The sequence below is a fragment of the Hydra viridissima genome, unplaced genomic scaffold (genome assembly GCF_058129835.1).
Source record: "Hydra viridissima isolate aposymbiotic clone 2 unplaced genomic scaffold, HvirCarnegie_v1 scaffold_6, whole genome shotgun sequence".
NCBI lineage: Eukaryota > Metazoa > Cnidaria > Hydrozoa > Anthoathecata > Hydridae > Hydra > Hydra viridissima.
The window spans coordinates 7,670,935-7,692,849 of NW_028324305.1; the positions used below are offsets into that span (position 1 = coordinate 7,670,935).

A 21,915-nucleotide genomic window follows, 5' to 3' on the forward strand; every position below is an offset into this window, starting at 1 on the left:
TATGTTGTAATAAATCTTTTGTGTTTTAACAGTTTCTTAGCGAAGAAACACATAAAAATGCTACCGTAAAAATGCTACCGTAAAATCTAAAAAAGTTGCAAAAGATCGATGAACATTTTCAACTCAATGCGTTAGAGATCATTACTTTCATTTACAAGCAACAAGAGATTTTCGTAGCAATAGTTACAATTAGGTAAGTATATTATTATAAAACTATATTTCGTATCAAATTTATTCATTTATATATTGTTTATATGGTTTTTTTCATAACTTACTTAGGTTTCATAATCACAATCCTGAAAAGGTTTAATAAAATCACATTTGGTCGGGCAGTCGGAATATCCGATACCTTGCATTTGTGAAAATTAAGCATTGTAATGAGTAATTTATATTCTAACAACGGTAAATGTATAACTAAAAAGAAAACTTTTACTTTATTAGGTCACATAATTTGTAGTGAAAATAAAAAACGAAATAAATAAAAAATTATCAAAGTAGTAAAGAAAACGAACTTATTAAAAAAAAAATTCGATGAAAAATATGCTAAAATACTGTGAAATAATTTCAAAATGTTTGCAAATAAAAAAATACTTATATATTAAACTAAGTATAAAATTTACGTGCCACACAAACAAAATATATACTTGATACAGCCATACTTGTTAGAGTGGCATTATTTAAAATAAGGTAAGATGGGCAGGAATACTCATTTACGTAAATCAAACAGCAATTGAGGATTCGACATACTTCAGCTTGCAATTTTAAAAGGATGAAACTTTCCAAAAGACTGCACTGTGGAGGTTCATCTAGGTTTGAAGGAGGGTTAATTGAAATAATTTTATGTATTTTTTTCTCTGTGTGAACGATATCTAAGCATAATTAAAATCAATCTAAGTTGTTAAATTATACAAATTGGGATTTATTTTAGCAGCTTTTTTTTAATCTCAGTGATCTTTTTAGTTCATGCTTTATTAATTTTCTTAAAAATAAAAAAGATTCTAGTAAAAGCTTCCTTCGTGATTTATAATATGTCCTATGTTGGTTGGACAGTCTAAACTATTATCAGAAGTTTTATATTCGAGTTGATGTGTAAATATAACGTAAATACATAAATATGTAAATAATGTAAATATAATACAATGTATTAGGCTTATAAGTTATTAGAACCGTAATTATAGTAATAAGAACAATGATTAAACAATTATACAGGTTGCTTTTTAGTCTTGTTAATTGGTAGTTAAAGTTGTTAATTGGTAGTTAAAGTTGTTAGTTGATAGAAACAATCATCACCTTTTATCTCAATTCTAAAATTTAACGTAGGAGGAGACTGGTTTCGTCATGCACTAAAAAAAACTTTATGTACAAACTATATATTAAACTATAATTTTATTTTAACATGAATTTATCAAAATTTTTTAATGTTTTATACAAGCAGTCATAATATAAAAACTGAAAATATCAAAAATACAACAAAGTATTGAGTTGGCTAAAACGTTTTCATTTCATGATTTTTGATTTATTTTTCAAATATAAAAATACGATAAAAGGGGTGGGGGTGGGGGTGAAGAGGTTAATTTTGAACAATTACAAATAAATTTAAAATTTCCAAACCATTAAACTTCACCTAAAACTTAAAAGCCATCTCATTTTAAGTTTAAGTTGAAACAATAGGCTTAGAATGGAACAAATCTGCTGTTTCTACTGGTTCTTCAAGTGCTTGGTTACAAATGCAAATGAATTTGAAGAACACACTAAGGAGGTGCAAAATAGTAATGTTTTAACATCTGTTGTTGTGAAATTTTTTAAAAAGGATAATAGAAGATATGTATTAAAATTTGAAGATTTTAAAAAAGGAACTAAAAGACATCAGCGTAGAATTTTTAAATTTTAAAAACAAGCAAACCACATGGTGGACACCTGTACACCTACATCAAAGAAATAGACAAATAATTCACACTGACAAGATGACATTTCACTTTTAAGTTTGTGACAATGTAATATATTAGTTATATTTACATTAGCATTAAAACTATTTACAAAGCAGGAAAATTACCTTACTATCTTATTTGTACATAAAAAATAGACAAAGATACAATAGCTGAGTTGCAAAAAAGGGAAAATAAGCAAATAAAACATAAATTGCTGAGTACAGAAAAGAAGTGTGTTGAAAACTTTGATAAGTGAAATAGAAGAAAGTTGTGGTATTAAAAAAAAACTTTTACTTAGGGAAATGTATTTCCATTTTTCGGCTATAGAAAAAAAGGTTCACTACAAAATCATTGATGAAATGTTTTATTTTTAAAAAAGCAACTTTTTTTTTTTTTTTTTTTTTGTAACCTAACACAAACACTCTAAACAAAAAGTGTGTAATGCACTTTCACACTGAAAAAAGTGTGTAATGCACTTTCACACTGAAAAAACACAAACACTCTAAACAAAAGTGTGTAATGCACTTTCACACTGAAAAAAGTGTGTAATGCACTTTCACACTGAAAAAACACAAACACTCTAAACAAAAGTGTGTAATGCACTTTCACACTGAAAAAAGTGTGTAATGCACTTTCACACTGAAAAAAGTAAATCAACCACACATAACGTTTAAAGCCGTTAAAAAAAACCATTAAATTGAAAATTTCAAGACAGCAAGTACACATTAAGTGAAACTCCCCCACTGAAACTTCCCACTAACAACAACATACATGAGATTTTATTATAATAATGAAAAAATCAGGAAAAAGATATTAACTAACCTTAAATGAGCTAAAGAATGTAAACCCAGCGGCAAAATAAGCCTGAAAATAGATATAAATATAATTAATGAGAATCATTTTAAATTAAAAATCATCAATAAGGTTGCTATTGAACAAACAAAAGGAGTTAACTTACTATTAGCAGATAGAATGATACCCATGTGAAAATAAAAATTGATGCAGGGATATAAAATAGTTTATTTTCTATGTTTTTCTAAAAAACAATAAAAGTAATAGATTTTTTTAAGACTTAAAAATATTTATTTAAATTATTTGATAAACTAAAAAAAAAACACACCAGGTTAGCTGCAGCAAAGTACAAGTTTATTCCAATGATAAGAAGTGCTATAAACCATGTTATAATTTGCAAATATCTAAAAAAGTAAATAAATAAAAAGTGAATATATATACATATATATATACATACATATATATATATATATATATATATATATATATATATATATATATATATATATATATATATATATATATATATATGTATATATATATATGTATATATGTATATATATATATATATATATATATATATATATATATATATATATATATATATATATATATATATACATATGTATATATATGTATGTATATATATATATATATATGTATATATATATATATATATATATATATATATATATATATATATATATATATATATATATATATATATATATATATATATATATATATAACTATAATTAAAAACGATAAAGAAAAAAACTTTTATTATGGAACTTTAAGTTTCATGCCTAACGGGAATCATCAGCCATATATTACAAAATTAAACGTTAAAATTACATATATAATTACGGTGGCGTGAGTTTATATATGTAATTTTAACGTTTTAATTTTAATTTTTAATTTTAATTTTAATTATACATGTAATTTTAACGTTTAATTTTGTAATATATGGCTGATGATTGCCGTTAGGCATGAAACTTAAAGTTCCATAATAAAAGTTTTTTTCTTTATCGTTTTTAATTATAATTATAAATCGCTCTGTTTTGAAATTTATATATAATCAAAATAAATTTCCTATACATCGAGCACTTTTCAACGAACAAGAGCTTTGTATTATTTTAATACAACACTACATCAAACGATATATATATATATATATATATATATATATATATATATATATATATATATATATATATATATATATATACATACAGTATTGGACAAAACATTTGCAACCAAATAATGCTAATTTAGTTTCTTGAAATAAAAGTGCTGGATTTTTTCAATTTAGAGAAATAACTATGTAACTGTTTAGAGACAAAGTTCTTCAAGTTTTTTTCATCACAAAGTTCATTATTTGTACACGAAAATTAATAAATTAATCAAAAGTATTAAAAAAAGTTGATTTCCTTCTAGACAAAACAAGTGCAACTCGACAAAATGTTGACCAAGCTGTATTTCGTTATCAAATTTTCGTGGCGAATCCTTTGTTATCAATCACAGCCTTGCATCTTCGAGGCATAGATTCGATCAGGTGATCAATGAAACTTTGTGGAATTGCTGCCCATGCCTTTTGGATTTGTTCAAACAGTTGATCCTTATTACGAACACCTACACGATTAATTCTGCGGTTGACGATCTCCCACAGGTTCTCGATAGGGTTGAGATCCGGAGATTGAGGCGGCCAATCCATCACCGATAGGTGGTTGTGTTGAAACCACTGCTTGACTGCTTTTGCAGTGTGTTTCGGATCGTTGTCTTGCTGAAAAACCCATTTTATTGGCATATTCCATTCAGCATGAGGTAACATAACATCTTTTAGGATACTTTTATACATGAAACAGTCCATTATTCCATCGTTTCGATATATTAGACCTAGACCGTTAGCAGAAAAACACCCCCAGACCATTACATTGCCTCCACCATGCTTCACGGTCTTATGGCAGTAACGTAAATCGAGGCGTTTTCCGGCCGGTTGACGTACACGGCAAATGCCATTGCTCCCAATGATGTTGAACTTCGATTCATCACTGAACAGGACAGTTCGCCATTTCTGCACATTCCAGTCAATATGAGATGTAGCAAACAGAAGTCTTTTCTTCTGGTTTTTTAGTAAAATCAGCGGTTTCTTTGCAGGGCGTCGAGAAAACAATCCGGCTTCAACAGCACGTCGGTCCGATACAGGCAGCTCTAATTGCTTTTGTATCTCGACTGATGATATCCAGGGATCCTTCTTGATCTGACGATCATAGAATCCTCTCTAGAAGTGGTGGAATAAGGTCTTCCACCTTTGTTATCTGCTGCCAACTTCCCCGTAGAACGATATTTGGAACATAGTCTTGATACGGTCCATTTACATGTCGATTTACATGTCTCTTATATAGTAAAATGAACCTTTGTGAACCTGTTCTGGAAGATTCTAGATGCTTCTTTTCGATGCTTCTGGAAGCTTCTGGATGCGTCTGGATGCTTCTGAATGTTTCTGGATATTTCTGGATGCTACTGGATGCTTCCAGATGTTTCTTCTGGAAACTTCTGGAAGCTTCTGCATGCTTCTGGAAACTTCTGGATATCTCCTTTAATTATTAAAAAACTTCAGTGACGTTGACACGGACCAGACTTAAGAAAATGAAACAAACCAAAAAAGTTGCACTTGTTTTTTCCACAGCAAAATGGCACTTTTCAACGAAATTCTGCCTGTGTGCTGTCCCTGTCAGCTGATTGCTCATGTCATGACATGCTATGACTCCAGACTCCTGAACTGTTTGCTGTGGTAGTATAGTTTGTTTCGTTTTTAAGACATGTAAAATTAGGAACACTTTTTAGCATGTTGGTTGCAAATGTATATATATATATATATATATATATATATATATATATATATATATATATATATACATATATATATATATATATATATACAGTGGTTTTCATAAATTTAGACGCACTCATACTTGAGAATTTAAATTTTTAGTTTTTAAATTTTTAGTTTTTTAACAATAAAACAATAATGAAAAAAGATTTCGGTTTAGTTTTTTTTCTATTTATTAGATAAATACATACAGAATACAAAATTTAAAAAAATTTACAAAAAAAATACAAACATTAAGTAATACTTAGGTACAACTACATGGTATTAAAAAAATAAAACAAAAAAAAATTGTTCATAAATTTAGACACACGATACATTAGGAGGCGAAATTTATGAACCAATCACTACTTTGTGTATCCGCCTTTCGCTTTAATACAACTAAGAACTCTTCTAGGCATAGACTCAACAAGATTTTTGCACATCGCTTCTGGGACCCTATACCAGGTCTCCTTAAGGATGTCCTTCAGCTTGCCAATGTGGAAATTTGAACCTTTGCCAATTCACGGTCAATCCAAGCCCAAATGTTTTCAATTGGGTTCAAATCAGGTGAGTATGGAGGCAATGGTGTTGTCTTGATATTATTATCATTGAACCACTTCTTTGTATAGTATGCAGTATGTGCAGTAGCGCCATCTTGTTGAAGTTTCCATGGTTTATCATTGAGCATAAACCATGGAAAGGTCAAATAGTGGAGTTTGTTTTCCAGTACTTCTACGTATATTATGGAGTTGATTCTTCCGGTGTATGTTTGGCACATACCATTAACTTTGTAATTGAAGCATGACCAGATTCCTATCGAGCTTCCTCCACTTTGTATAGTCGGTCTAATGTACCTGGCGTAATACTTTTTGTGAGCCATTCTTTTGACTGTTATGTTAGATTTGCGATTGATCAGCTCAAAGTTACTCTCATTACTCCACGTAATGTTTTTCCATTGTTCTATTGTCCAATACCTTCTTTCACGACACCATTTTAGTCTCCTTTGTTTATTATACGGACGCAAGAGCGGTTTCTTCAAAGCAGAGTAGACTCCAATCTTGTATTTGATAAATATTCGACGGACTGTGCTTTTAGAAATAGATGTATTTTGTGTTGTATTGAATTCTATGTTCAATTCTTTGTAACTAATTCTTGGATTAGCTCTGACAGCTCTAAAAAGGGCACTATCGTCCTTTCTGGTGGTTGACAAGGGTCTACCTGGCCTCGTTTTCTCGCTGGCACCACCCGTGTGAAGAAAGTTTTGCCTCGTTGTCCAAACGCATTTCTCAGAGACTCCAAATAACCTGGCGATTTTTCTATTACTTTTGGTTCCTTCTTTGATGTGAGCAATAATTTACCATCTTTCAGCTTGAGTGATACGTCTTTTGCTCATTTTTTGCGTCTTTTTAGTGCAAAACTAACTTAACTTTTGTTTATTTATTAAATAATGATTAACTAATTCCAGGTAAGTTATATTTATTTTATTATTTTATTTTTTTTATATAAGGTTTTTTGACAAAATCAATTAATTTAGGCCTATTAATGAGAAATATGGGAAAAAGACTACTAATTAACTACCAACTAACAAGGTATAAGACTTTTTTGATTGTGCGCCTAAATTTATGAATAAAATAAAATCAAGCTTATCAATTAACTTTTTTGTGTTAATTTATATAAAATGAGTAATAAACATCCTGTAAAAAAAATTAAGGTACTTTATAATAGAGTTTCACTTCCTCTATTAAATTATATATCAAACATAGCGGTAGCACTTTTATTTTATTTTTATTTTAAGCATTTTCTTACATATATGTAAAAAAGAAATGAGTGCGTCTAAATTTATGAAAACCACTATATATTTATATATATATACATATATACATATATATATATATATATATATATATATATATATATATATATATATATATATATATATATATATATATATATATATATATATATATGTATATATATATATATATAGGTTCTACAGGAGCTAAGAAAAAAATAACTTTTCATCTATTTTTATGGTAGTTTTTGCCCACAGATTATTAAACTATACTCTTGTCAAGGTGCTCTAAACTAAAATTCCAATTTTTTTCAATAACAGTTACAATTTCACAGTGCAAAAATTAACCAAATCATCAAGAATAAATAAAATATATTTTACGATTTAAAAATTTTAAATACACTTAACTGCAAAATTAATGCACCACTTATAAATTTTGATTTATTTTAATTGTTGTCAATATTATTACATATTTTGACAAACATATTAAGAATAGAACACATGAACACAATTATTTCCATGATGATAATAAACTTTGAGGATGGTGAAAAAAAACTAAAACCAAAATTATGGCTTGTTTAACAAAATAAAGTAAAACGATTACTATTGTTATGCACACTAATACAGCTTAAATTGAAACATTTTTGACTTATCAATAACTAGTGTTACCACTTCTTGATGTTATTACAGCCTAACAGCGCCGTGGCATACTTTCAATAAGAGATCTAATTGTTTCTTGAGGGATATCTTCCCACAAATGGATAGAACTTTGTCACAGCTTGTCTAGCCTGTTAGGTGGTGGATGTTGGCTTCTAACATGGCATCCCATTATGTCCCAAAGATGCTCTATTGGCTTCATATCTGGACTAAAAATTGGTCCTCCATGGCATTGGTAGCTCCTGGTCTGCATTGGCCAAGTCATCTAGCTTGATCATTGGTCTTTAAAAACCTTTGTAGAACCCTACCGACTGTTGTTGAAACACTCTAAATCTTCTAACAAGTTCACAACTTGTTAATACTTCATTGGACAAAGTAACAACTGCAACACATTTCATCATGACTTAAACTTCATGTAGAACGCTGCATTGCAAACAGATGTGTTGCTCAAAATTTCAAAATTAAATAAGGAAAATGGAATAAAACCTACAAAAGGTGTAACAATAAATATTATTATCATCTTTGTAATTGATAAAAACAATAATATTTTTAAAAATAAATCAGAATTTATCAGTGATGAATTAATTTTGTAGTTAAGTGTATATTTAGCTCTAATTTACTTAAAATATTTATTAGCTAATCAAGAGTTTAACTTTTCTTATGTGATTTTTCACCGAAAGCACACAAATTATAGAAAATTTAGCTTTTAAAATTTCAAAATATTATATTACATCAGTAATGAATGTTACATTAGAATTCAATTCTTGCATTTTAAAATTTTTCCCAATTTTAAATAAACTGTAACTTTAGACTATTCAAAGCTAAACCGGATTATAACTTTTTTTTTAAATATAGAAATTATTACAACTGATACTCAAAGTTGCATTACATCAGTTACTGTCATTTTCAAAAAAGGTCAGTCTAAAAACTAACTTGATCACCAAGTTAATTCAATATCCTATAAGATTACTAAAACAATTAGAAACATAAGCAATACAAGCAAACTTTCCTGTAAACTCAGATTTATATAAAATTTAGAATGCATTATGAATTTTTAAGATTATTGAAGTATTAAAAAAGTGTCTTGTGTCTCTTATCTTTAATTTTAGATTTATTAACTAATCAATTTGAACAATTTTGTTTTCTATATTGTAATAAAAAATCAAAAGACAATATAGCAAAATAGAGAAAAGATAATCCAGAACAACACAAAGATTTTAAAGTAGTTTATTCTAAAACTTGTAGACAGAGATTATTAAAAAATTCTCTTAATTATAAGAAGAAAGTCAGAAATGAGAAGAAAAGTAAAAAGATGAAGTATAGAGATAAAAGGGGAAAGTAAGAATTACTGAAGAAGTCCTTGGTCTCAAGTCAAATTCAAACTTATGCAAAAAGGCTTTAAAAGGAACTTCAAAATAAAATACAGCCAATTTGAAATCTGAAAATGCACTGAAGTCTGAGTTAGCAGCAGCTCTTAAAATCTATTACCATGTTATTATATTAGTCCAAAATATTTATCTAAGTGATGATAAAATATCATATAATGCTTGTGTTTGCTCTATACACAAAAATATGCATTCCATAGAAAATAACTATACTTGATTATATGGAATCTCTTAGAATTCAATTTTGGAAAATGAAACTGAGAATTTAAGTTAGTCACTTAGAAAAAATGACTAGAAATGGAAACGAAACAATTGTCTTAAAGAGAAAATCTTAGTCTGGAGCAATAACTATTCTATTATGTGAAATATATGTAAACAAACTCTTGAATTTTTGGATCACACAAATATAAAAATTAACCAAGCTGTAATATATTATCAAATGGTTGATAAACGTATGAAATTAAACTCTAATAAATTTATTTATACCATGTATTTTTTTAAAATCAAGTATTTCTATAGCAGAAATTTACATAACATTCATTTTTGTAAATGTATTAAGTTGTTATATTATCAGAAAATAAAATGAAGTTCACCATAAATCAGATTTTTATTAACAATGACTCCTTGGTTTAGAGGACTATGACAAGAATGTAACACCCTCTATATGACCCTTTAACTTAATATACTTTCAAAAGTTTTTCATTTTTATTCTTTTGGAAAAATTTGAAGTTAAATTTAGAAATAATAAAGTTAAAAAAGTTACATCGGTATCTGAGATATGATTTCCAATTTAAAAACAAACACAAAGACTTTAGCAACCATTAAAACTTTCTTGATGTAAAAATAACATTGAGTTATCAAAAACAGTGTGGTGCATCAAAGAAAAAGTTAATACCAAAGCTTGAATGTGACTTGTATGCCAAAATTTATAGCAAAAGTCAGCAGAGATTAAGTTAAATTAAATTGGCTAATGCTGTAGCCAAAATGCTTTAGTTATAAAAAGTAAAAATAAATAAAGAATCTTGGATTTTTATAAAGATTTTTATACCAATTTTTATACTCAATTAACTGCTTTAATAAAGTTAATTTTGTGCTATGTTAGATATATAAATGTTTATGCCATTGACAATACTTTGTGGATGATGAGAAACCATTTCTAAGCTTCTTTTACATGAACTTAACTTCAATGTTTTACTCTTTGATGGTTTTTTTCATGATGGTATTTAATGGCTGAAGATTGCTTTAAACTGTTATGAAATTCTAGAACTGTAAAGTTCAAAATACTAAAAAGTTGTATTTCTTTGCTATAATTCAAGATACAAATTTATTTAATATTATTACATAAAAATACATATACATTTCTAATACAATAATATACATACATTTACATTACATTAATATAAAAAAAAAAAAAAAAAACTAAGACATACTTTTTGTTAACAAATGACTTCATGATTTTTTTATCACTTGTAAAAGTGAGAAGAGGAAGTACTGCAAATGGAAGCTAAATATTAAAAAAATTACAAATTAAATCAAAGAATTTTTTCTTTTATTATTGCCTAAAATATAACTTTATGTTATTGCTAAAAAAAACAATTTTAATTACTGGAAATTTGTGAATAAGGACTTCAGCTCAAATCAAACCTGTAAACTCTGTAGAACATTCAAGTAATCATTCATCCCTGTCAGCCTATTAATACCTTGAGAGAAAGCCAATGCCAGAGTTGGAGCTACTGCTATGCTTCTTGTAAATAGTACACGTCTCCATCGGGGCCATGTTAATTTAAGAAAACCCTTAAATAAAATAAGTGTCAACGAAACATATAGTTATTTTTAGATATGCCAATGTATAGATTAAAAAATGATAAATCAATATTTAATTTTATAACACAGTTAATGGATATATTGATGGTTATTTTTTAAATAATGATTTTTAATTAATTTTAAAGCCTAAAGAAATTTTACCTCCATAGCAAATTGACCAGAATAGGTTCCCTAAAAAAATACACTTTCAACTATTGATAGGGACAGTAATAAATAGGTGTAGAGAGAGTGAAGAAAAAAAATCTGACAAACCTTTAACTCATATTCATCAAAAATATACTTATACTACATTGTTAACACTGCTGATGATCTTACAGTCATTGTTGAGCTTTGACCAGCAGCAAGTAAACCAATTGCCCAAATATACATAGCAATATCGCCAAACTCACAACCCAAGAAGATACCCTAAAGAAAAAAGCTAGATAATCAGTTTCAAAAGCTTGATTGATAATAAAAGTGCTTAATGATTAACCATGAAATAAAGATGTTTCAAAAATTCAAAAAAATTGCAAGTTGTTTAAGAAAGCAGATAATGCATTTTGAGCAAAAAAATGTTTTAATAATTTGCTCTTCTGGAATATTTGATTATGAATCTTTTTTTAAAAGTTGTCATGTTTAAAATTTTATTATTTTGTTGCTTCAACATTTTATACCTATGCATAAAAAGAATTAATTTTTGAATGAAACTTAAAATCATGTTGCATAAAAGACTTTATCTTCTTTTAATCTGTGAAACTTCAGGTTTAGAGAATACAAGAACATACAACTAAAATTAAATCTTACAAAATCAAATAAATAACAAAATTTTGCCAAACCAACTAAACATTCAAATATAAAGAGTTTTTAATAAAACAAAATTGCATTAAAAAAAGGACTTTCTGATATCTTTGCATTTAGAAATACTCACTTTCTTTACACAATATGTAAGGTTAGTAGCTATTTATTAAATCAATTTTTAACCTATCCATAAGCCAATCCTCATACCATACTATCGCAGGTAATATTCAAAAGATATAAAATAGTCATAAACAAGAATTTATCTGTAATGGATGTTTGAGGATTATTTGAAATTATCCTAACTTACTCTTCATCATTTTTTTTAACCAGCATTTTTTTAGCCTGCTCTTACATTTCTACAATAAGGAAATATTGAAACAAAACATCTTACACCAAAGAAGAGGTTTCCATCAATTAATTCTTCAGGCTAAGGAGAAAAAAAAGTAAAGATACAAGCTAAAGGAAGTTTTGAACCTTTGAAAAAACAGCAACTCATTGACATGTAATCAATAAACCTTAAGGTTTTTGTGCAATTAAAAACAACAAAAAATGTTGAGTACAAATAAAAATGTTTTTACAAAGAGTAAGTTAGATTTTATATGTATAAACAGATTGATATAGATATTTTGCTTTGTCTCTAAGGTTAAATAAACAGATAATACTGAAAAAACCGACGGTTTTGTTGAAAAGATCAGCATGTGGATTTTTGTTCTTGAGACATTTTTTGTACTAAAAAAAAAAATTCCATCAATTTTTTTTAGAGATAAATTTTACTAAATGCTAAAAAGCGAACTATTGAGTACTTGAGTAAGTTTCTAGCATTTTCTAATCAATCTTCTAACTAATAGTAGCTGTAACACAAAAATTGGAACCACTTTAATTTATAATCAAATAAATAAGCTTTGATAAATAGCACATGACTTTCAGAAAATCACTAAAGAAGTATTCTTTTTATTACATTAAATATATCAACTTATTTACCAATTATTCAATTTTATTGCATAAAAGTGTTGATGAAATTTATCATGTGCTTGTCGATGTTCTGCATCCAAAAGATGTTATAGCAATTCAGAAATAACAATTTTTTAAAAAAAAGAACATGCTGGGACACCAAAAAAATTTGGAGATAAAGACTTGGAATCATTAGTTAGCAAAGATCCATGGCAAACACTTAAAAAGCTATGACTCATTAAATGTTACCTGCAAGCATTTAAAATGATGGAACAAATATACAATTTTTACTAGATGATTCAAAGGAAATTGTTCAAGACATGAAAAGAAGTATTACTTGCACAGAATTCTAACCACATGACTCAAAGGAAAGGGAGTTGTTGGTGGTGTGAAAAGAAGTATCATTTGCACATAATTCAGGGATTAGATGAATAGGGATGAGAAATGAATTTGTCTCAATAAACCTAAAAGTATAAATCATGGGTAAAACCTGGACAGCCATCAGCAACAATGGTAAAGAGGAGTATTTACAGGTGTAAGATCATGGTGTGTTAAAGCAGGATTAATGAGGAAAATTGTATTATGAGTTGTTTAAAAATAATCACTGCTATCTGTTATTAATAACAGTTAGTCAATTTAAGCTGAGCATAAATTACCTGAAAGACGGAAAAGGTTCACAATGGTAAATGTTAGTTATATCTTCATTTAAACAAATATTTTTTATTTTATATTTAAAAAATGGCAGAAACTTATTCAAGTACCCAATAAATAAACAACAATAAAAATCTTACAACATCACCATATGTTTTTCCAAAAAAAGCCTGAAAATAAAAAAGAAAACTTCACAACAGATGTCATTAAAAAAGAAAATTTCACAATAGATGTTGTTAAAAAAAATCTAGTACAAGAAACTGTTTGATAATTATAAAAGCTCAGTAAATTTTATCTCATAACATAAATTCTTTTTCTCTTCTAATAGGCTTTAACTTTTTTTTGATAACAACTTTCCGTTTAAAGAGAACAGGTACATGCTATTTGTAGCATTTTTTTTTTCAACATCTTGACAGCTATATATGTATATGTATTATGCATATTATACAAAAACAGTTCATTTGATATATGCACTTTAAATTTTAGTACTTTAAATTTTGGAGCTCATTAATTAGCTTACCATTGCAAACACACCAACAACAAAAACATTGATTATAAATGACACTGTTAAGGCAATAGCTAAATAAAAAACAATTTATATAATAATAATATAACAAACAGTAAAATGAGACTAAAGAAATTTCTGAATGATAGCATGAGAAAAAAAAAAGTAAATTTAAAAAAACACAATAAAAGTTCACTTGCCACACTCAACAGCATAATAAAAATTTGCTTCTTTCACTGCACTTTTATCTTTTGTATTTATATTACGAGTCTGAAGGAAGTATCAATCAAAAATTAAAGTTATTCAAAACTTAACAATATGATACTATGTATGTATGTATGTATGTATGTATGTATGTATGTATGTATGTATGTATGTATGTATGTATGTATGTATGTATGTATGTATGTATGTATGTATGTATGTATGTATGTATGTATGTATGTATTTATATATATATATATATATATATATATATATATATATATATATATATATATATATATATATATATATATATATATATATATATATATATATATACTATGATACTGAAATACAAAAATTCAAAACATTTTTAATAAAAAAAATAATAATAAAAATATTAAAATTTACTTTAACAAGTGCACTGTGCAGATAAAAGTTATGTGGCATAATAACTGCACCTACAATTCCAACAGCCTGCCAAAAAAAATGTAACATTTAAATATTTACAATTTTCTTTATAGTTTTATAGTAGATAATACTAAAAGTAAAATTTTTTTCCACCAAATAATATTATAACTTTATATAAAAGATGTTATATTATAACTTGCTTGCCTGCTCAAGAGCATCAGAGCTACAGTTTTTGCAACCTGGAACAAACATTCCCTTTAAAACCTGAACTTGCTTTGGTGCCGCTATGACATACTAAAATAAAATAATGTTCTTGATAAAAAATAGGAGTCAGTTTGAAGATGATAAATATTCTTCTGTAAAATATTTTCTTACTTCAAAACCAAATGCAATAGCCATTATTGTGATGAGTAAACCAAAAAATGCTTCAAGCTTGCGATAACCTAAAAAAAGATCATGATCAGATCTTTAAATAAGAAGAAAAATAATGATATTCATTTGATTCTTGAACTAAAGAAGTCAAACAAATAACTAATACCCATTATCAACTTTTTACAGAATATACAAGTGAGGAATATAAATAGGTGAGTAAAAAAATAACACATTGTTATTTTTATCATACTCACCTTTTCATGATTCTATTTTAATTGCAGTTATTTTGAAGTAAATCTTTCAGACAACTATTAAGACACTTGTACAATAACTATCCAGCTTAAAGAATTTCAATTGTATTTTTTCTTTTTTTATTTTATTCTTATTGGTTCAAATTTAACATTTTATAACATTTTTCAAAACAAATTTAGTTTTAAAAAACTGTTAAATCAATTTTGCTATCAATTAAAATGTCAAAAGCAAAATGTCAATTTTGATTCAGCAATTATAATTTTAGTATTCAATTTATATAGTTATGTCTACTTCTATTCAATTCAAAGATCATAACTAACTTGCTTTAAATGGAAATATTAATTAGAATCCAGTTTCAATAATTTCATAAACATTATAGCGTATAAATATAAATCTTCATATGCATCCTAAAATTCTCAACAGCTGCATATGCAATTTAAATCACTGACAAATAATCAGAATAAAATGATAAAAGTAAACTTTTAACATGAAAGTTTGATAAAAATTTATAACTTTTTCTGTCTTTTAAGTGTCAATACAATTCTGTGTTAATTTTCAAATTTTAAATAAAAAAAATCATATTTATATTTACCGTACTTGTCCAGAAACAAAAATGCAAATGTGTCAATAATTGTTATTAGCACACCAGCATACAATGGAATCCTAAAAAACAGAAGCTTCCTTAACTTTCATGACAATTAAATACTGTTTGAGAAAAAAAACGAGAGAAATAAACTCACCTTCCATCAGATAGCAAATACCAAGCTATTGCAGACCCAATAACTTCCTAGGGAAAAAAGTTTTTTGGTAAATTAAATTATTTTATAAGTATATCACATGGTTACAATTGTAGACTATCATCACTAGATTATAATTATTGCAGCTACTCTTTCTGCAGATGAATAATTTTGAATGAAATTTGGATGCTTTTTAGTGTTTGATTAAATTGAAAATTTAAAGAAAAACTAAATTGAAAGTTTTTACTTTCTCAATCAAAAAATCAATCAGTTCCCATAGTGTAAAATAAACAATCAACACCCATAATTTTAAATCAATCAGTCAGTACCCATAGTGCTAAATCAATCAATCAGTAGTGTTAAAAACACCTCAGATAAAATTCCAGTCAAACCATAGGCATTTAGAAGTTCACTCCTAAAGTAAAGGTCTTTATTAACAGTATTGTTGCACATACTCTTTAACAGATCATGAAGAAGATAGAAGGTCTACATGAAGGTCTACATACTTTGTGACAGGACAAATTTGATCTTTTTGATAATGCACATCATTATTGATGCTTGATCATTATAGCACAAGAGGATAAAAACTCAAAGTTCTATGGCATTATAATGCTGCTCTACAAAACTTTAATATAAAACTTTTGTAATGAAAATTTACCTGCATATCTGATCCAATAATTGCAATCTCAACCATTAGCCATAAAATAATACGCGGAATCTTAGGATAATTTTCATAGCAAACTTCTGCAAGATGTTTACCAGACACGGTTCCTAATCTAGCTGCTAAAACCTAAATATTTTAACAATTATATTCAACTGGTTGGATTATAAAAGAAAAGGGGAATAAATTGTTTTTACATCTTTTTACAAAATAAAGCAATTTCTTCAGTACTGTCTATAAATCTGCTAAAATAAGTATTGTTTAAAATTTTTTAACATGTGTTTTATTTTTTTATCATAAATTACTATAGTTTTACATTTTTAATGATTTTATTTAAAAAAAAAAGGTTTGGAAAAAAATTAATAAAATGGTTTGATGGGAAAAAACAAACAAATTTTCCAGTGTAAATTTTTTCCTACATAAGTATAAATTAAAAAAATAAAATATAAAGTTAAAATTGTTATTAATTCCTAATCACAGTTTTTAATGTTATGTTCTTAAATCTATATAAATAAAACAGTTTTGAATATTCTAAACAAATTAAAAACAAAACCTGCATAAACAATCCCAGACATGTAGATACTAAAAGAACCCATAAAAGCTGAAAAAGATATATAAAAAAATGACATAACAGATGGCTACACCAAAATTTAAAGTTATTCTCATATTTTCTTATGAAAAGAAACATTCAAATGTATTTTTTTTTTTTTTTGAATCTTCAATTTAAAAATGCAAACATAGAAATGATTTAAAACAACATGGCAACAAAATATAAGCCTTTTTGTAACCAAAAAATCACCTTATATTGAGCCACAGCACCTTGCTTCAAGTCAGACTCAATGTTTCCTGGATCCAAGTATGCAATACTCATAAGAAATCCTGGCCCAGTAAATGCCCATAGCTTACGAAAGCTAAACTGGAATGTCTAAAACACAAACATTAAACAAAGTATTTAGAGTATCTTACAGAAACGTAATTAAGCTTCATATCTCCAAGTTAATTATTTACATAATTGTTAACAAGGCTATTTCAACTTTGATACAAAAATAGTAAGATGCATTACATGCAGAAGAATGAATTATATTTGATCAAAAAAGGTAACTCAACAGTCTCGAAGATAGAAAAAAGTAAAAGATCTTATTAGTAAAAGATCTATATTTATTCATAGCAATAGAAATAATCATTATGTAAACCATGAAAAAGCTGAAGATGTTTAAAAAAACATCAGGCATATTTTACAAACAAAATACTCTGCACCAGTTATGCTTACAGTGTTTTTTCCTAGTGCTTTAAAATTACAGCTGAGATGTATTGAAAAAGTAGGTTCTGCCCTGGGGATCATTATCTTTTTTTTTTGTACCCCACTGTGAACATAGAAATTATCTGAAAAATTTTTTAGTTTCTAACTGAGTTTCACAATTCATGATAAATTTATGTTAAATGTATGATATACCGTGCTGTCACCACTATCCTCAATATTGTCACTACCTCCTTTTTGAATATTACCAATATTCTCAAAACTATCATCTCTTCCTTCATTTACTAGGCCTTCATTCATTTTGATTAGAACTATTGGCTAAATGAAAGCAAATCATATTTTTAAACATTGGATGCATTTAAAAATGTAAACATATATACATATACATGTGTATGTTAGTTTCTGTTAATGTGTGTATAAATATGTAAATCTACATATTTATACACACATTATCTGTATAGTTGGGTATTAAATAGTTATAAATTAACAAATTTAATTGTTTTTTTAGTTACTAATCTTTTATGATGTAATATAGTAAAAAAGAAATATCTTTTTATAATTTGTATAACCTAAACCTAACAGTGAAGTTTCAAAAAAAAGTTAAATTAAAAATGGTAAAAGTGGAATATTAAATTGGCATTTCTTATCTATGTTAAAACTAAACATAAAAAAAACCTTTAATAACTTTTTTTTACCTTTAAAAAATTTATTCAAATGATTACACAGGCCAATAAAAAATTTTTTTTCTTCTGTTGCATGAGATTTTCAAACTAATTTTTATGTTTTTTTTAAACATTTCAAATCTAAGTTCCATTATTAGTGGCATGCTCTAGTTAATTTTTGCAATAATCGATTTATTTACTTTTAAAAAGTAAGCTTTTCCATAGGTTTTTTCATTCAATAATTATGAAAAAAGGTAATCATATAGTTATTTTTTTTTAGATGAATATAATATGATAGTATTTTCAAATGGACATAAGTACAAACATAATCCTAACCAATTTTGTTATGTCTGTGCTATGCACTTATTCGACAAAGACAAATCCTTTTCAATTTTGTAAAACTAGCATATAAATCATACTTCAAAATTTAATTTTAAGAACAACACAAAAAGTGGGCTCCACATACTGTGTGCTATATTTGTCAAGAAAGTCTTCATGATTGAACAAAAGGAAAAAGAGAGAAAATATCTTTTGAATCCCTAATGGCTTTGAGACAACCACTAAGCCAAATTATTTACTGCTTTTTTGTCTTCTATAAGTTTTTTTGCCAATACCAATAGTGTTATTGGTATTGGCAAAAAAACTTATAGAAGCAAAATAATAATTATGCTAGCATTCTTTCTGTTAGACCAAATTAATATTCTGAAGAGATTCCAATTCCCATTTTTAAAGGTTTATTTTTGTCAGAATATGAACACAATATGCCTGATACAGAAACTGAAGAAATAATATCAGATTTTGAAGACTTCTTCTCAAATGCTAAATATTTAAAACTGTCTTAGTGTTTTAGATAGAACTGAATGATTTAGAGCATGACGTTCTAGGCAAATTGCAAAACTCTTCGTCTCTCAATTAAAGGAAAAGAACCTTCTTGACAAACTTTTCAAAAGTTTTCTATTTCAGGGAGGAAACTTTTGTTAACTTTTTTTCAGAAGTTAATATATTTGTTTTCTGTTATAATATTTCAGATCTCCTATCATGCTGGGTATTTCCATGTATAATCCAACAGAGTGGAGACTGATTATTGATACTTCAAAGTGTACATAATGGGAATATTTTTATTATCTCTGTATGTGTGACAGTTCAGCAATTAACATTGGATACAAAGAGTAGGCCATTTGAAACAGTCTTAAAATGTGAATGTTAAATACTATGAATAAATCCATTGTTAGTAGAAGAAAAATAGTTTTTCCCCTGCTTAATCTTAAACTTGGCTTTATGAAACAATTTGATAATGCACTCTAAAATTATAATAATAGTTACAGGATTGCCAGGTTTGTTGATAGAGGAGACAAAGTAAAAGTTTTTAATGGACTAAAAATTCACTATTATATAAATGATTAAGCACTCATTAAAACATTGGGTAGCAAAGAGAAAACATCTTGGTTGTTGTTTGTGGCTCATTGAAAAAAACTTTCTTGGACATAAAATAGCAGAAAACTGCAGTTTTAGTCGTTAGAATGTCAAAAGAAAAACTTATTTTTATAAGTAGTCATCTTTATCAGTTTCCTGAAAATCTTTGAGATGTAAGTGAATAGTAAGGACAGTGCTTTCACCAAGATCTTAAGACAATAAAAAATCTTTATCAAGGACGTTGGAATAAACACATGATGGCAAACTACTGTTGCAGCATCAATCGAGATGACTCAGGAAAAGTTTACAAATGAAAGAGCTACAGTTGAAGATTTCTTCCCAATTAGGTAGTAAACAATATTTTTTGCAATTCTTTTAAAAACTAAAGTTTACACTATTTCTTTATAAATCTATAAAAAGTTTGAGACTTTGATAGGGTGATGCATATGCTATTAAATGTTCATTTTAAACATGACTGATTTTTTTTTATTTTTTTTTTAATTCTGTAAAAAGTAAAATCTTTTAAAACATACCCTAGCTTTCCTGATAAGTTTCAAATCTCCTTTTCAGAAATATCTGTGAAAAAATACGTTAGCTATTTAAATTTTGCAAAAAAAATAACTCGTCGCAAAAAATCTGTAACTTGCTGTAAAAAATCTTATGTCAGATTTGAATTCAGCGTATCAAAATTATGTAAAAACAACTGTCGAGATAAGTGTAATAATCTTTTGGCTGTCCTGTGCTATTTGGTCTGAGACAAAAAATTTCACGATTTAGGCACATGCTCCGTCATGTCGAGTTCCACCTAATGAGGTTTATTTAAGTTAAAGAGTAAATTCATAGTGCATCTTAGTGCTTCCGAGAGAAGCATTAGGATACACACTTTGGAAAGAGACACTTTGATATGCCAACCTGAGCAGAGGTGTGCAGTTTGGTTAACTGGTTATCTTTAACCGACAAAATGACCGAGAAAGTCTTAACTGGTTAACCTCAAAAATGATCGTAGTTAACCAAGTTAACTACTTTAACCGCTATGTATGCAGTTAACCGGTTAAAGGTATATGCGCACGGATAACTAAATGAAATGCTTGTAATTTAAAAATAATAACGCATTTTTAACTCCGAATTCTTGTTTAGATTTATTCATTCTGAATTTATACCATGAAAGAAACCAAAAGAAAAACTGTTTTCCATCAATATGCAAACATAAAATGCAAAACGAGAATTGTTAGGCACTTAAAGGAGAAATTGGCAGGAAAGGTTTATGAAGTTGTTGGTCAGTTACAGTTATCCAATTATTATTATTTACAACGTTTAAAATATCTTACCATCATTTCGCGCTGGACTTGATTCGGTGATTGTAGCGGAAGTTGCCTTGGACAAAGGTCATCATATTGACTAATTCGGGTGCAAGTTGTGAACGTTGTGCCGAAACCTTGTTTCCGGCGGAACTGAAAACTCTTTCTGACGGTGCCGAGGTGGCCACGAAGGGTAGCACAATTTTGGCAATTTGACTAAGCCTCGGGAATGCTGATTCATGTTCTTTCCACCAAGTCAGAAGATCCAATCTCTCTGCTTCTTCTTTCGTGGGATTTGACAGGGCAGGGTAGTTGTTGATTTCGTGGATGATGTCTTGATCGGTAGCAGAGTCTTGTGCATCTGAGCGAGGTCTCTTTGCGTGACGTTTCGTGAAAAAAGAGCTGTACCCGGTCTTCTCTTTTGATTTTGCTGCACTAGTTTGAGGGACAGGCAAGCGTTCTTCAGTTGAATCTGATGAATGACTGGAGGATCCATCTTGTTGTAATTTGAAA

The 21,915-nt window shown here is 27.6% G+C and overlaps 1 protein-coding gene across 5 annotated transcripts; it reads right to left on the bottom strand.

The window, feature by feature from the left end:
• Nucleotides 1-372: 372 nt before the first annotated feature.
• Nucleotides 373-20,866, bottom strand: LOC145189729 (natural resistance-associated macrophage protein 2-like). 5 transcript variants are annotated; one of them, XM_090089599.1, is made up of 24 exons: nt 20,638-20,797; nt 18,225-18,347; nt 17,571-17,696; nt 17,325-17,372; nt 16,769-16,900; nt 16,114-16,160; nt 15,966-16,036; nt 15,125-15,192; nt 14,954-15,043; nt 14,750-14,815; nt 14,335-14,404; nt 14,150-14,208; nt 13,770-13,799; nt 12,703-12,756; nt 12,419-12,454; nt 11,566-11,655; nt 11,392-11,421; nt 11,071-11,220; nt 10,857-10,930; nt 3,049-3,124; nt 2,887-2,964; nt 2,751-2,792; nt 1,291-1,343; nt 373-806 (listed from the first exon to the last, which is right to left on the bottom strand). In XM_090089599.1, the coding sequence occupies exons 2-23, from the start codon at nt 18,327-18,329 to the stop codon at nt 1,305-1,307; spliced, it is 1,581 nt and encodes a 526-aa protein (XP_089945725.1). In that variant the 5' UTR covers nt 18,330-18,347; nt 20,638-20,797; the 3' UTR covers nt 373-806; nt 1,291-1,304. The 5 variants fall into 5 exon arrangements, with proteins under 5 accessions (XP_089945725.1, XP_089945723.1, XP_089945722.1 ...); XM_090089596.1 differs by having other exon boundaries at nt 501-806; nt 1,291-1,353; XM_090089597.1 differs by lacking the exon at nt 20,638-20,797 and having other exon boundaries at nt 18,225-18,388.
• Nucleotides 20,867-21,915: the final 1,049 nt, after the last annotated feature.

Bases quoted from the DNA above. Each gene is read 5' to 3' on its own strand.
- LOC145189729 (XM_090089596.1), bottom strand. From the start codon at position 18,329: ATGAATGAAGGCCTAGTAAATGAAGGAAGAGATGATAGTTTTGAGAAT. The intron at 16,901-17,324 runs GTTTTGTTTTTA...TAAAATATTTAG, and splicing joins GTCTGGGATTGTTTATGCAG to GTTTTAGCAGCTAGATTAGG. The intron at 14,816-14,953 runs GCAAGCAAGTTA...TTTTTTTGGCAG, and splicing joins GCTCTGATGCTCTTGAGCAG to GCTGTTGGAATTGTAGGTGC.